At 35.3% G+C, this 15,547-nt stretch overlaps 1 protein-coding gene and 1 non-coding gene across 2 annotated transcripts in view; both read right to left on the reverse strand.

Annotated features, from left to right (window-relative positions):
* Obsc (Obscurin) overlaps positions 1 to 15,547 on the reverse strand; it is a 247,589-nt gene that overhangs the window by 66,381 nt on the left and 165,661 nt on the right. The window contains exons 26-28 of the mRNA XM_089096011.1: positions 9,546 to 9,831; positions 3,424 to 3,631; positions 660 to 829 (exon numbers count right to left, since the gene is read on the reverse strand). Coding sequence (XP_088952137.1) covers positions 660 to 829; positions 3,424 to 3,631; positions 9,546 to 9,831 — 664 coding nt within the window. The remainder of the gene's footprint in view (positions 1 to 659; positions 830 to 3,423; positions 3,632 to 9,545; positions 9,832 to 15,547) is intronic.
* On the reverse strand, positions 10,799 to 10,871 carry TRNAR-UCU (transfer RNA arginine (anticodon UCU)). Its single transcript has one exon. It is a non-coding gene; the product is annotated as a tRNA-Arg (tRNA).

Below are 15,547 nucleotides of genomic sequence, written 5' to 3' on the forward strand. Positions count from 1 at the left end.
ACATTTTAGTTGAAATATCCAGATAGTGTGTTTGCGCATGTCTCTGATTTCTCATGTAAATTCGAGTCCCACATAAGTAAAACTTTATAGTCAATCACTGATCTTTAAACTATTAAATATGTGACACTATCTATTAACAGACATTGTCAAAAAGAAAAAAAGAAAAACTGCTAAGATGACTTGGAATGACACCATGCAAATATTGAATGCTCAAACCGCTTCTAACTTTTGTCCATCCTTTTTTCAGCATCTATTTAGCTGTTATACCTTATAACACTGCTTTTTTATGCTTTAAAATTTTCATAGCAAAAGTTAGTTATAATAAAACTAAAGTAAAGAAGAAAAACAAGTTTCAGGCGAAAAATCAAAATGAATAATCATTTATGATGCATAGTCCCCGACAGATAAGTAAGGTGTAAGAATGTTGGGTTTACAAATCGAAGAGTCTTAGTAGATCGTAAAAAGGCACAAACTGCATTTCATCCGCTCGTAAGGTTACGACAGGAAGTGCCCAGGTTATGTGGGTCCTGGCCCTACGGTCAATTTTGGCTTTGGGTTAAATAGGCCAAAAATCTATTGAATTAGCTGTTGCTTTATTTTGTGAAAACATATGCAGAAGCATAATGGTTTCAAAAGCGTGAATGGTCAATTACTCTTACCATTCAACCCGAGGTTTAGGGTCTCCAACGACGAAGCAGGACATCTCAATAGGCTTATCTTCAACAATGGCAACGGTTTTAGGTTTTTCACGGAAGAAGGGTACTTTACCATGTCTTTTTGCTTCAATAATTGCTTCAGCTTGATTTGCACACTCCAATCGAGTTCCTATCTGCAAATTCATACCATACTGATGATTAGAGTGAAAATATAAAAAATTAAATAGCAATAAAATATAATATTAACAAAACAACAATTGATAATTATTTAATAATTAATCAATTAATTATGAATTAAAATATTAATTAATTGTGTAAAGATTAATAAAATGACAACAACATCAAAATAAAAATAAATTAAAATGAAGTTGATCCACAAATAATTCTAGATAAGCATCCTGTCCTGTTCTGTTAGAAATGAATTTATTGATAAATAATGGCAACTTATAAAACAATAGAATTACTCCAACAGAGATCAAAGCTCGCAAGACTAGAAACACACATCTGATTGTATCAATCAATACAATCATGTAACAAAAACATGAAAAATACAGAAAAAACAAGATGCCAAATCTATGTTCCAATTTGCATTTTTTCTGCGCCATCTATTTAAATTGTTTTAGTTTTTTTTTTTTCACAAGCCCATAAAAGTGAAAATATATCTCGGTTTGCTGTTATCAGAAGCGTAAAATCTGATTGGAAATTTCGATATTTTAGTTTTCATAGTTGTGAGTCTATATTAAATGGATCTACTGTCCAGCCTATTTGATGGGATTGCTAATAATGATTTATTAAAAAAAAAATAAGCATTCAATGACTTGATATTCGCGTAATAATATATGAATAATTTTGAATATAAGGATCGTATAACCATTGTAAGCCCAAAATCGCATATTTACTTTCTGAAGTATCTGGATGATTGCATAGCCTACGAAAATAACATTTCAATTTTAGATATATTAATATCATAAATGTTTCAATTTTACTGTATAGTTTCCGTCAAGACTGCACCCCTTTTTTGAGGGATTTTAGTTCCCGTTTCTACAAACAAAATATATTGAAGAGCTTTGATGAGCAACTTTAAAAATAGTACATTTTGAATGTTTAAAGTCAGCATAAATAGTAAATTTTGTTGTTTCATATATTTCAATCAAAACTTGCTTTTTTGAGGTTTGGGACTCCATTGACAAGGATTGCTCTAACTTATAGTTTGTTGTTGCGAACTGTTTGGTCCAAGACTCTCTTAAATGTGAGGTTCGGACTCCATTGACAAGGATTGCTCTAACTTATAGTTTGTTGCTGCGAACTGTTTGATTCAAGACTCTCTTAAATGTGAGGTTCGGACTCCATTGACAAGGATTGCTCTAACTTATAGTTTGTTGCTGCGAACTGTTTGATCCAAGACTCTCTTAAATGTGAGGTTCGGACTCCATTGACAAGGATTGCTCTAACTTATAGTTTGTTGCTGCGAACTGTTTGATTCAAGACTCTCTTAAATGTGAGGTTCGGACTCCATTGACAAGGATTGCTCTAACTTATATTTTGTTGCTGCGAACTGTTTGATCCAAGACTCTCTTAAATGTAAGGGAGACCACTAATCCCTTTACGGTCAAGTTTACCATTCACATAACAATCCTTCGATAATAATAATCCCCCATAAAAAAAGCACAATCTGAATATTTATTGAAAAGAGAGGAGTCTGAAAGACTAAATGATTTATAGGGTCATCTCTTCCCCTGTTTTAAAGGTGAGTTCTTCGAACAAATAATTTTTATAGCTATTTCTCACATGGACGCTAGCTGCCCTCTCCCATCTAGGAAACAAGAAGACATTAAAAATCGTATAGGAAAATGAGAAATACTTCCATTTAAACATCGGTAATAAGAAAGTTCCGTGTAGCAAGCCATCTCTGAATAGTTTCCTGGCAGCACCCTTGATCCCAGCCCCGTAAACTCTCATGTGAACATAATCTTCCATATTACGCAGAAAAAAAAAGTCTGCAATAAGAGGAAAGTTTTCAAACTGCAGCAGCTCTGTTACAGTTTAGTCCAAAACTATTCCTGGGAATAAAGGGTAAATAGAGATTAATTTCTGCCCCTCCACGAAAATCCTTCTATATATATATATATATATATATATATATATATATATATATATATATATATATATATATATATATATATATATATATATATATATATATATATACTGATATAAAATGCACTTTTTGTGGCCGGGCTCCTTGTCCATATACATGTCACATAAGACCCTTGTCCATAATAACTGATGCGGATTTACTGTAACACAATTTTCTTTTGCCCTTAAAAAGCATACAAGAATTTTCAGTTTCTGTTCGAGAGAGTCCTCACTAGAAGTTCAAGCACCATTTAGCATGATGCTGTAACCCCTGAAAAAAAACAAGCAAATAAACACAATCCAAGATCATCTTCTATGGAAAAAAATGTAAATTTCGCATTTTCATAGAAAGGAGCTTCTTATCAGAATCACTTGCCGTTTTCGGGGTCCCCTTTTTCCCCTTTGTCGAAATTCAGGAAAATTTTCCGAGATTCGTAACTTTTGATAGGTAATATTAAACTTAATAAATTTTATATACTTGTATCACCATAAAAGCTGATTTTTTTTTATGTGTATATTCTTATCAAAACTCTTGCTCTTAGAGTTTTGCTTACTGTTAACATGAGCCACTCATTACTTGGTCTGTTACCACGAACTGTTTGATACAGAATTCACAACAATCTCAACAAACCTCGTGTCTTAAACGTCTGGCAGTTGGACTGAAGGAGCGATCTGTGACGTAGCGATTAATCCTGTTCTTCTTTTCGTCGTCAATTTCCTCGTCCATAATGTCAGTAAACCTTCGGCGTTCTCTGATAATTGGTACACTTTTGTCAAAATTGTGTTCGTTCAAACGCAGAGTGAAAGTGGGACTTCTTTGTTGTGCTACTTTCATGTATCTAAAATTGAAGCAAATATTTGTATAAATTTAAACTTATTATAATAGTTTAATTTTTGTATTGTAGAAAATTAAGATCAGAAGAAACTAATCAGAGGGATGACAAGTAGGAGTAACGTGCAGAAGGAGGTAGAAATACTAAGAATAAGATCGTTTTTTTGGCCAAAAATCTAGGCTCAAATGAAAAGCAGGTCATCTCCAAATGGAGTGGGAGACTAAGGATTGTAAGCGAAGATCAAGACAAATGGAACTTCTTGAGAGGGTGTAAAGAGAGAGGCTTTGAATAGCTTGGGATGGAGAAGGAGCGTGTTTAGCTATGTGGGTCTCAGGCATCCAGTTGCTGCAGTGAATCACTAGTAGTCGTAGTAGTAGTATACATATATGTATGTGTCCATGCTAATGGAAGAATTAGACAGAGGAGGATTAATATTTAAGATAGAGAATTGCATCTGCAGCAGGAGAAAAGCAGGCCAAAATATTTCCTTTCCCCTAGACTAATGGTCTGCAAAGTGCAGAACCTGTGTCGCATGTAGCTATTTGGTCCCTTAGGTGCGGCTCTGGCGCAAAAATCCAAGAATAAGTGCAAAAGTTGCGCCAAGAGTATTAGTCAGTTTTCGACAGTGGGTTACACGGCGCGAAGGATATTCGTATACCCTCTAAGCCTTGTTTGATATAGGTTTGTTGTTTTTCTCACACAAAACGGCCTACGGGGACAGGTGCAGCAGGAACGCAGAACCGGTCACACAAAGCCGGTCCTGCAAATCCGCTAAAATACAGAAAATAAAACCGGAATTGATTAAAACTATTTGTAAACTTAACTATTTTGTGCTTCTTGTATAACAATTATACCAGCAAATGTTGGCATACTTGTACCTGCAGATGTTGGCTCAATTGTACCTGCAGCTGCTGGCTTATTTGTGCCTGTGGCCTTTTGCTTATTAGTACTTGCAGCTGTTGACTTAATAATACCTGCAGGTATTGGTTTAGTTTTACCTGTTTTCTGTCGGCTTAGTTTTGCCCGTAGCTGTTGGCTTTACATTGGCTTACATAGTTTTGACTGTAGCTGTTGGCTTTAGTTGTACCTGTTTGCTTTATTGTATCTACATGCGACATATTAATAATACATAAGTGTGTTGTATCATCAAGCACATGTTGATTTATTTAATATTTCAGTAACTATGGGTGAGAGTTCGTTCTTTACTTTACTATCCACTAGAGTTCATTATTTACAATAATCTTTGAAAAAATGTGAAAGTTGTTTAATGGCTCATTTAAAAGGAAATTGATGGCTCATTTAAAAGGAAATTGAAACTGTACTAGCCCTTCTTGGGGAATGTCCTATGTAACCCCAGTTAAATTTCGATTCAGCTTGAAAAAAATTTGCTGTGCGTTAATATGGATGAACAGATTGAGTCAGAAATATCTTTTTATTGCGACTGTTCTATATGCAAAGGGCATTATCATGATTTCAGCCATTCTTATGAGCCTACTACATTTTTAGATATCGTGGACTCTGGAATAGATGAGAAGAATCTGGAGGAAATAAGGAGAAGAATCTTGGTTATTATGAAGGGAAATCTATACAGGGCGCAAGGAAGATCGCACAAAAAGAGGTTCGTTATGTCAAAAAAGGAACAGGAACATCAGAATAAGACACATAGAAAAGAGGGACTTCTCTACATAGATGAATCAAAATATACTAGAAAAGACAGTGATGAAAGCTCGAAGAAAATTATGTATAATGCAAGATGTAACAGTGAATATTGTGATGAATACGATCTAAGAGAAGAGAAAAAGTGTCCCTTCAAGTGAGAACATAAAAGATTATTCTATGGAAGGGATCTTAAACATCAAAAATCGTTCTGGAAGACTTTCTATATGCCATTTTGCGCCAAATCACTTATTATTAATAAGCTTGATAAGTTTTGTACCGTAATCTTACAATAAATTTGTTTGTACGTATTAATTTTGTCTTACACCTTCGATGAACCTAGGGTAAGGATGCAAGCAGGGATTTCTCGACATGAATAGCTCGGGATCTTCAACATATACTAGAAAACACGACCGCTAGTGGATTCGGTTAGGGGTCTTAGAGGAGTGTACATATATGTAAAACATTGTTAATGAGTAATAAAAAGAAAAAAATAATGATTTAAGTTGATAAAATATTGTTTTTGACTAATATAGCTTGGTTCAGTGTTGCTGGTAAAGCTGATAATCTTAAGTTAAGAGTCTTAAAGGGTTATACTAACATTTAAAACACATGTTTAATGAGCAATAAAAGAAAAAAAATAATGTATGAGGTAAATAAAATAATGTCCTTTGGCTAGTGTAGCTTGGTGTAGGAATCCTGGCAAAACTGAAAATCTGAAGTTAGGAGTCTGTAAGGAGGGTACGAAAATGTAAGATTAATGAGCACCAAAAGAAAGAAATGTTTGAACTTAATAAAATAATGTCTTATAACTAATGTAACTAGGTGTAGGACCGTTGTCAAAGCTGAAAATCTAAAGTTAGGAGTCTTAAAGGAGTGTACAAACATATAAAAACATGGTTAATGACTAATAAAACAAAACAAAAGTAATAATCCAAGTTAATCAAATAATGTTTTTTGACTAATATAGCTTGGTTTGGGAGTGTTGGTAAAGCTGATAATCTTAAATTAAGAGTCTTAAAGAGGGTTTTACATATAAAATACAAAAACAAGGTTATTAAGTAATAAAAGAAGTAACTTCTAGAAAGGGTCAGCGCTTTAAGACCTGGTGGCAAAATCTGAGTTTGATTAATTAAAAGAAAATAATAAATAAAAAAAACACTTAGATTTGTTCTTTGCGGTCTATGCATGGGGACTCTTAGATTTGATTGATTAGAACATCTCATAAAAAGGGTTAAATTCGATAAAACATGAGAGAACATGGAGATTACCTGTCTAGCAGCGAGAGCTGGGGGGGATCTTAAACCAGGGTAGAATCATGTCTCTCTGGGCCACATATGTACCGTACGTGAAGAAAACAATCTTTGAAGAAACGGTAATATGATATCTTCCATTAAATTTTAAATGTTGTCCCACTAGATTTGACTGATGCTGACATATTCTAGAGGAATTGGAACTAAATTTTCTTAGCTAGGGTATACAACATTTTTGGTAAATAAAATTTGCTGGAATTCTACGAATAACACATCACGCAAAATATAAGGACATATTTTCCATTTAATTTTGTTTTTGGGAAGTTTGAATGCTACGCAGGTGGGCCTGGAACTAGGTTAAAGGTCGGATATCATCTAGACTTTGCCTCTCTGGACCGCACATGTTTAAAAGACAAAAGGTGTGAGAAATATCTTAGTAGAGCTATATGCCGTATTAAAAAAAATGGGTTTAAATAGAAAATCCCCCAAGAAGGCCTAGTATAGCGCCACGAATCCCTAGCGTCAGGGTGGAGAACTAAAAAATCGGGTAGTACAGCGACACTAGCCCCACAAATCCCTAGCTGCAGGGATTTTGTTTCGTGAGAAGTTTGAATAATACGCAGGTAGGCTTAGAAATAGGTTATAGGTCAGATACCGCCTAGACTTTGCCTCTCTGGACCTGATATGTTTACAAAACAAAGGGTTTGAGAAATATTCTACACAATGTCGTGAGAACTAGTCTATAGGAGTTTGCCGTATATCTCCTATGGTCCAAGCCAATGTCGTCGTGTTTTCCTACTCCCTATGAATTGTCGTCGTAAGCCCCCTATCCCTTGTCGTCGGAAGTGACCCCATATCCCTTGTTGTCGTATTACTGCTATGCTCCAAGCGATTGTGTCCGTATATACCCAATTCAATCTGTCCGGAGCCCCCCCCCCTATTTGATGTGTCGTGGAAATACCTACCAAAAAGAAATCACACCACGTTCTCCATAGGATTTGCCCCAGGAAGGACCTACCAAAAAGGAATTGCACCACGTTCTGAACAGGAAATGCGATGTGAATACACCCCTCGGCCCTCTCTTTCTACTCATAACAACCACCCGTCAAAATATCCTCATTCACTGTCATGCAAAACCTTCCAAGAAATTATTTAACCCTACCCACCTGTAACAAAACACCTGCTTGAGTTGAAACTTACCCTAATTTAAAAAAATTATACAAAAAAATACTTCAGAAAAGTTACATCAAAATATCATTCAATATTTCTTGATAACTTTCATTATACTAGTTTAAAAGTTCATTATACTGAAAACTAAGTTTTTAATTGTCAAGTAAGTTTATTTGTGGAAAAACCTCTTAAGATTAATTTATGGCTAAGCATTTGACTTCTATTTTTTAAATCAATGTAATTACTGCAAATTCTCGCATATCTAAAAAGTTGGGAATTAAAAGGAGAAAAAAGACATTCTCCAATTTCGGTCTTTCACAGTAAAATATACATAACAATCGTAGTTTTAGCAATTTTTAGTATTACTACTGTTTAATATATAATCTTGTAAGTTGGAATAATAAAAGTTCTATAAATGATTCTGTTTTTACACTTTGATCCCGGTACTAGCTCATCATTTTTTACTAATTAATATTAAATAAGTCAATAAATGTATAATATGCATCCCTAATTCGGTATGAGGGTTAACTGGACATCTTTTTACCAGGCCTGGTGCACATCGTCATTCTTGGCACAGTTCCGCCACGCTTAGCACAGTTCTGCCACGCTTGGCACAGTTATACCACGCTTGGCACAGGTCTGTTGTGCTTAGCAAAGTTTCACCTCGCTTGGCACATAATCCCCCACTTGGCCCAGTTCCGCTACGCTTAGCACATTCTGCCGCACTTGGAACTTTTGGCACACGCAACTTGGAGTGCATGATTTCTTAGAGTCAGTAGCCCATTGAAGACTACTGTGCATCTGTGTTTATTGAAAAGTTTATGTATTTTCAATATATTTTTTTTAATTTGTCAAAACATCGACGAAAACTAAAACTACAAAAATAAACCAAATCATCAAGATGACTAAAAAAAACAATGAAAAAAACTGGATATTTGATATATAGTGATATTAACTCCTTGAATCTCGGCAATTCAAGATTTATTAACTGCGTTATTTCATTTTTCAATGTTACAATTGTCAAAGAGAAAAACCTAAAATATAATTGGCTTTCAGAAAAGTACTATACCCTTTAGAAAGCTTAGAGAGGGGCAGTAACCTTACTCCTGTATTTAGTAATATATGTCCGTTTTAAGTTTGACTTGATTATTCATTTTAATTTTTACTCGTTTTAGAATTTACTAATTAATCTGTGTCAGTATATGTCATCTTTATGTTTGATGTGACTATTGTGGCTATGTGATCTGTTTGTCTTGGGCTTCATTCAAGGCCGTATCCAGGGGGGTTAGGGGGTTTGAACCCCCCCCCCCCCAAAAAAAAATGTTTGTCCGACTCATAAAAAAACGTAACACAAATGAATATAAACTAATTTTTGATGCGTGTTTTAATTATTTTTTATAACCCCCCCCCAAAAAAAAAAATTATTGTGTAACCCCCCTCCTCCGAAAAAAAATCCTGCATATAGCCCTGGCTTCATTTATTTATTTATAATAATTGGTCGTTTTAAGTTTGAGGTCTTAGGCTTTCATATGATTCTTTTTTTTTCACTTAATTTTCGAGATTTTTTCTTTAATTAATTTCTGTTCATTTATTTTCATTTTTTTATTATTTGATATTATGAATATTTTTTTATTATATGGTCGTTTTGACAACATGGTCATATGGTCATTTTGAAATACATTAGTTTCTGCAAACTCGTTAAGTCAAAACCACGATTACTGAAATTTTAATAAATAAATAGCTGTTAATGTATAGATTCTCTTCAATTCTTCTAAATTGTCCTAAAAACTACATCCCTTCCACAATAATGTTGTTACTGTAATGCAAATGACTTGTCTCACCTTCTCAAGCGAGCAGGGAAATCTGGATCTCTCAGAGGAAGCAAGAATGTATCAGGTCCCATCTGATATTGGCTCTCGCTTGAGATAACTTCTACTTGATAGTCTGGCCTATCATAACCATTAACTTCAACTCTGATTGGCCCCGTTTCTCCATTTTCTCGTGCGGGTGTACCTCTTGGAGTATTGCTCTCACCGGGAGGGTAAACCATTTTTGAGGGGTCGATGAAGGCACCACTCAGGGGACGGCGACGGAACCATGTACGACAGGATGCATTTGAATACCATTCTTTACGAGAAAAAAAATTGTTAGGAAGTAAAAAGCCTGAAGAAATTTACAATAAACTAAGTTTTGAAAACAACATGTAACAATTACTTGGAGAGGAATGGGGATTATGTTTGGAGAAAACGTTTTTGGACGCAGCTGTTTTGTGGCCAATCATTTGCTTTTGCCTCAGCAATTTTACTGGCTATTAATTTTTGTATTAATAAATTTACAAACACAAGTCCTAAAATTAAATGTTGTTACTTAAAAAGCGAAAAGAAATTAAATTACGAACAGACTAATTATGCTCCTTTCAGATTCCGATACTTCTTTGCAACGTAATACCTGAAATTAGGTATCCTTTTTGCAGACCACACTGCCTTTCTATGACGAACCAATCAACGTTCAAATTTTGATAAAGTCATTAATTTAGACAGTGAATACAGGTACAAAAGTTTAGATGTTTCGATCACATATACAGGAATCATCACCAGTAGAAATACTAGAATGTTAAAGTTAAAATTCTTTTGTCTGTGGCAAAATTGGCGGAAAGCATCCCTTTACTGTGGCACAATCTTCATCACTATCTAAAAATGGCTATAGACCAGGCCTTGAAACCTCTGAAATAGGACTCTCTGATATGATGAATTTGACGGTGTAATTTTCATTGTTATGACTTGCCTTTTTGGGGATGTTTTTCCCATTTTAAGAAAATCAGGCAAATATGTCCCAGGCACGTTACTTTTGGTGGCTAGCTTTAAACGAAATGAATTTTCCATTCTTAGAATCCCCATAAAATTCAGGATTTTATGCATACATTTTATATAACTCCTTTTTTAGAGTTTTAATTACTTTAAGCACAAGCCACTCCTTACTTGCCCTTTGTTACCACGAATTCCTTTGGTTATCCCAATGCTTTCTAATTAAAGTAAAATTACAAATTTCCACAAATTCGGACACCAAAAGATTTGTTGCACCAAAAGTAAAATATTACCTACGGCGGGAGTCGAACCCGCGACCTTCGGATTAGAAGTCCGACGCGCTATCCACTGCGCTACGCAGGCATGAGTAAATATGTTCTGTATCAAATATTAACCCAAAACCGGCCATTCCTTAAGGCGTATCCTCCCCCCCTTAATGGCCAAATTTACACTCTGGGTAGTAAATACAAAATGAAATTTCCATACGCTTAATTTACTGTTTAATTGCTTGTTTGCCATTAAATCAATTCGAAGAAAAGAGTCACGTATGAAAATTCTTTGCGTATATACAATTCGGGGCTTATATTTTACAATCAGGGGATGGGGGAGGGGGTGTAAAGTTCATTGATATACCTTGAAATGGCATATTAGAAAACATTTCAGAATGCTTTAAAATAGCCTTCGGAATTTTCGGTACTTAAGTATCAAACGTACTCTTTTATATCCAGTCACGAAACCAGTCTCGAAAAACCCGCCCATTCAAGAGACTGCAATAGAGTAATGCAATGCAAGGCGTGGTTTTCATTGCGTTTACGATATTTAAACTGTTGTTTTTTAGGGTATAGGGGGGGAAGGTACCTAGGTTAGGTTATGTATTTAATATATGGTATACTTTATCGACCTCCTCCCCCCCCCCCTAATGTGCAAATATATAGCCCAAAATTGTTTATAAACTATTATATATTCATCCTATTTTATTTTATTTCATTAGCATTTACCAAACTGGACTTTAGCAGTATATAAAAGAATACGTTTAATACACAAGTACCAAATTTTCTAGTGTATTCATCTGGAGACTAGGAAGCCAGCAATAATACCATCTCGCTATATACAGAAATCAGACACCGTAGCAAAAAAAGGAATCTACCCATTCGATTAGTCATTCAACGCCTCTTGTAAATATAATAATCAGTACCAGCGCAATTGTGTCCCAGAGTCGCCCACCCCTAAGGCCTAAATATTGTCCTTGGCCATAGACTGTTTGTGTATACAATAGTCGACTGATTTTTGGTTTATCTGTATTGAGTTGTGTGTATTTTTGCTCAACATGATACAAGACTACATAACTGACACAGGGGTCAGGTGAACCAGCTCCTCGATTCCCTTTTGATTCTCTTTCCAAATATAATAATCAATTTACTGACAAAGACAACCACCCCCCCCTCCCCAATTCTCCCTTATATAGAAACTAAGATATATAGAACCTAAAAGAAAACACTAAAACAATGAACGGTATTCGTGTATTATTCGGTAGACACTCGAGAATATGGATCTACAGATCAGACAATAGCCGGTTTATGACTGTTAGTATTCAAGAAAATTAGCTTAGGCTCAGTTGAAATCTACGTTGTAGGTATATTTTTATTAAATATTTAATATTTAGAGATGATATTATGGTTGGGTTAGATTATGTTACTGCTTCTACTAATGCTAACAAGTCACCGCAGCACCAAGCCACCTGAGGCCAACACAGCTACGCACGCTCCTCCTCCATCCCAATCTAGTCAAAGCCTCCCTCTTTACACCTTCCTAGAAAGTTCCCATTTCCTTTAAATCTTTCTTTATGACGTCCTCCCACCCCAGACGAGGACGACCTACTTTCCCTTTAGCTCTAGACGGTTGGCTGAAAAGGATAATCTTCGGCAATATGTCATCTTTCAACCGCACAGCGTGCCCTAGCCATCTCAACCTTTCTTTCATTATAGCCCTGGCGGGATTGAACAACATTTTTCGTACAGCCTACTGTTTGAAATACGGTCAGTCAGCCGGGTACCCAGAACAGTCCGTAGGAAATTTCTCTGGAAAACGTCTAGCAAATCTTCATCCACTTTTTAAAGCACCCATGCTTCATAGCCATTTTTGACCACTGTCATCACTGTAGCTTCTAATATTCCAATCTTGGTTTGCAGACTTATTAATCAGGTTACCATGTTTCCTTCCATTATTATCTACTTTTTTGAAATCATTTAAAATAACTTTTTTTGCAAATTATGAACTCCATAACTGACATGGGGGATTAAAAGTTTTATTGCCCAAAAATAGTGGAGGGCAACGAGCCTCCCTTCCATGCCTTTTTTCCCCAAAGAATTCTGATCAAATTTTTTAGATGGTTGTTTTGTTCAACACATCAAACAGTTTCTGGTAACGAACTGTCAAACAGTTCCTGGTAACGAACTGTAAGTAAGGAGCGACCCGGCTCAATAGTAACCAAAACTCTAAAAAACAGAATTTTGATACCCATAGATACATAAAAAAAATCAGATTTTTATGTTGATTTCGAATATATAAGTTTCATCAAGTTTGATTATACCCATCAAAAGTTACGCGCCTGAGAAAATTTGCCCTATTTTCGAAAAAAGGGGGAAACCACCTCTAAAAGTCATATAACTTTAATGAAAATCACACCATCAGATTTAGGGTATCAGAGAACCCTACTATAGAGGTTTCAAGCTCCTATCTGCAAAAATGTGGAATTTTGTATTTTTTGCCAGAAGAAAGATCATGGATGCGTGTTTATGTTTGTTTTTTTTTCGTTTTTTTTTATTTTCCCATGGATGATTGTATCGATCCAGTAGTCCTAGAATACCATGAGAGGGATCATTCGAATGGAAATTAAAAGTTCTAGTGCCCTTTTTAAGTGAACAAAAAAAAAGCGGGCAACTTGGACCCCTCCCATGCTCATTTTTTCCCCGAAGTCACCCAATCAAAATTTTAAGATAGCCATTTTGTTCAGCATAGTTGAAAATCTAATTAATATGTCTTTGAGGATGACTTAACCCCCCACTGTTTTCGGGGGGAGGGCTGCAAGTTAGAAACGTTGCCCATTGTTTACACATATTATTGGTTATTGGGATGTATACAGGCGTTTTCAGGAGGAATTTTTTTCTGGTGGGGGGTCGGGGTCTGAGTCGGGGTTACGGGAGAGGATCTTTCCATGGAGGATATTTCCTTGGGGGAAGGGACATTTCTATGAAGATTTCCCAGCATTATTTAAAAAACGATCAGAAATTAAATAAATAAAAAACGAGTTTTTTTTCAACTGAAAGTAAGAAGCAATATTAAAATTTAAAACAAACAGAAATTATTACGTATATAAGGGGGTTCGCCCCCTAGTCAATACCTCGCTCTTTACGCCAAAGTTTGTTTAGTACTTTAAAAAGAGCTATCTATTCTAATTAACCGGCCTTTGTGATTCAGGGGTTTGTGATTCGAACTTTAGCGTAAAGAGCGAGGTATTGACTAGGGAGCGAACTCCCTAATATACGTACTAAAACATACGAATATAGAAATTCGTTACGTAGGTTAATTCGTAAGTTACGTCAGAACAAAATTTCGAGAAAGCCAATTAGCCAAAAGAAGGAAAATTAATATGTAAATTTCGTTTTCATTATTCATGTACGGTGAGCCAAAATCAAAGCTGCATTAGTTCAAAAACATTCAGAAATTAACTAAAAAAAACAAATTTTTTTAACTGAAAGTAAGGAGGGAGATTAAAACTTAAAACGAACAGAAATTATTCCGTATATGAAAGGGGCTGTCCCCTCCTCAACGCCTCGCTCTTTACGCTAAAGTTTGACTTTGTCACACAACCTTATTTTTTAAAACAATAAAAAACTTTAGCGTAAAGAGCGAGGCGTTGAGGAGGGGACAGTCCCTTTCATATACAGAATAATTTCTGTTCGTTTTAAGTTCTAATGTCGCTCCTTACTTTCAGTTAAAAAAAACCGAAGTCCGTCATATACGGGATAAATTTTTGCTTTTAATTTTCGGGATAAATGTACGGGATAAATATTCACTTTTAATTTTCGGGATAATTTTCGGGATAAATTTTCGCTTTGAATTTTCGGGATAAATTTCGGGATAAATGTTATGGATAAATTTTTGCTTTAAATTTTAATGCCACTCCTTACTTTCAGTCGAAACAACATTTTTTTAAAATTTATTAAATTTATATAAATCATTAATTTATTAAATTCTGACATCAATAAAAAAAGTTTTTTTTTCAACTTAGAATAAAGAGCAACATCAAAACTTAAGACGAACAGAAATTATTCCGTATATAAGGGGGGCTATCCTCTTCTCAATCCTTCGCTCTTCATGCTAAAACTTTTAAGTACATCAAAAAAGCTTCTTATTCCAATTAAACGGTTCTTGTGTATCGGGGGTTGTTTTTAAGGATTTGGGCAAAAAACTAAGCTTTAGCGTAGAGAGTGAGGTATTGAAAAGGGGGAAGCCCCCCCTCGTGTACGGATATATTCCTGTTCGTCTTAAGTTTTAATGTTGCTCCTTACTTTCAGATGAAAAAACTTGTTTTTTTATTTAATTTCTGGCCGTTTTTCAAATAATGCTGGGATATCCACCTACACCTATATGGAAAATTTTTCCACAAACAATTCCTCCTTGGAAAGTTCCTCCGGCGTAAAATCCTGTCCCTGGAAAATTCCCCCCGCGCAATTCCATTCTCGCTAAAAATTCCCCCTCGAGAAGTTTCCTCGGACAATTTTGCCTAGAAAGTTATCCTTAGCCTACTTTCATTTGAAAAAAAAAATTATTTTCTATTTAAATTTTGACTGTTTTCAAGTCATGCCAGAAATCCCCCTTCATGGATAATTTTTGCCAGATCCCTTACCCATAATGGGAAGTTTTTCCTGTGCAATATTCCCCATGAAGAATTTCTACCGCAGAAATTTCCCCAGAGAAACTTTCTCTAGCGGAAAATACCTGCCCCCGCGGAAAAAAACAGACAATTCCAACCACGC

The sequence above is a fragment of the Artemia sp. Qi Xiang Cuo genome, chromosome 10 (genome assembly GCF_049724085.1).
Source record: "Artemia sp. Qi Xiang Cuo chromosome 10, ASM4972408v1, whole genome shotgun sequence".
Lineage (NCBI taxonomy): Eukaryota > Metazoa > Arthropoda > Branchiopoda > Anostraca > Artemiidae > Artemia > Artemia sp. Qi Xiang Cuo.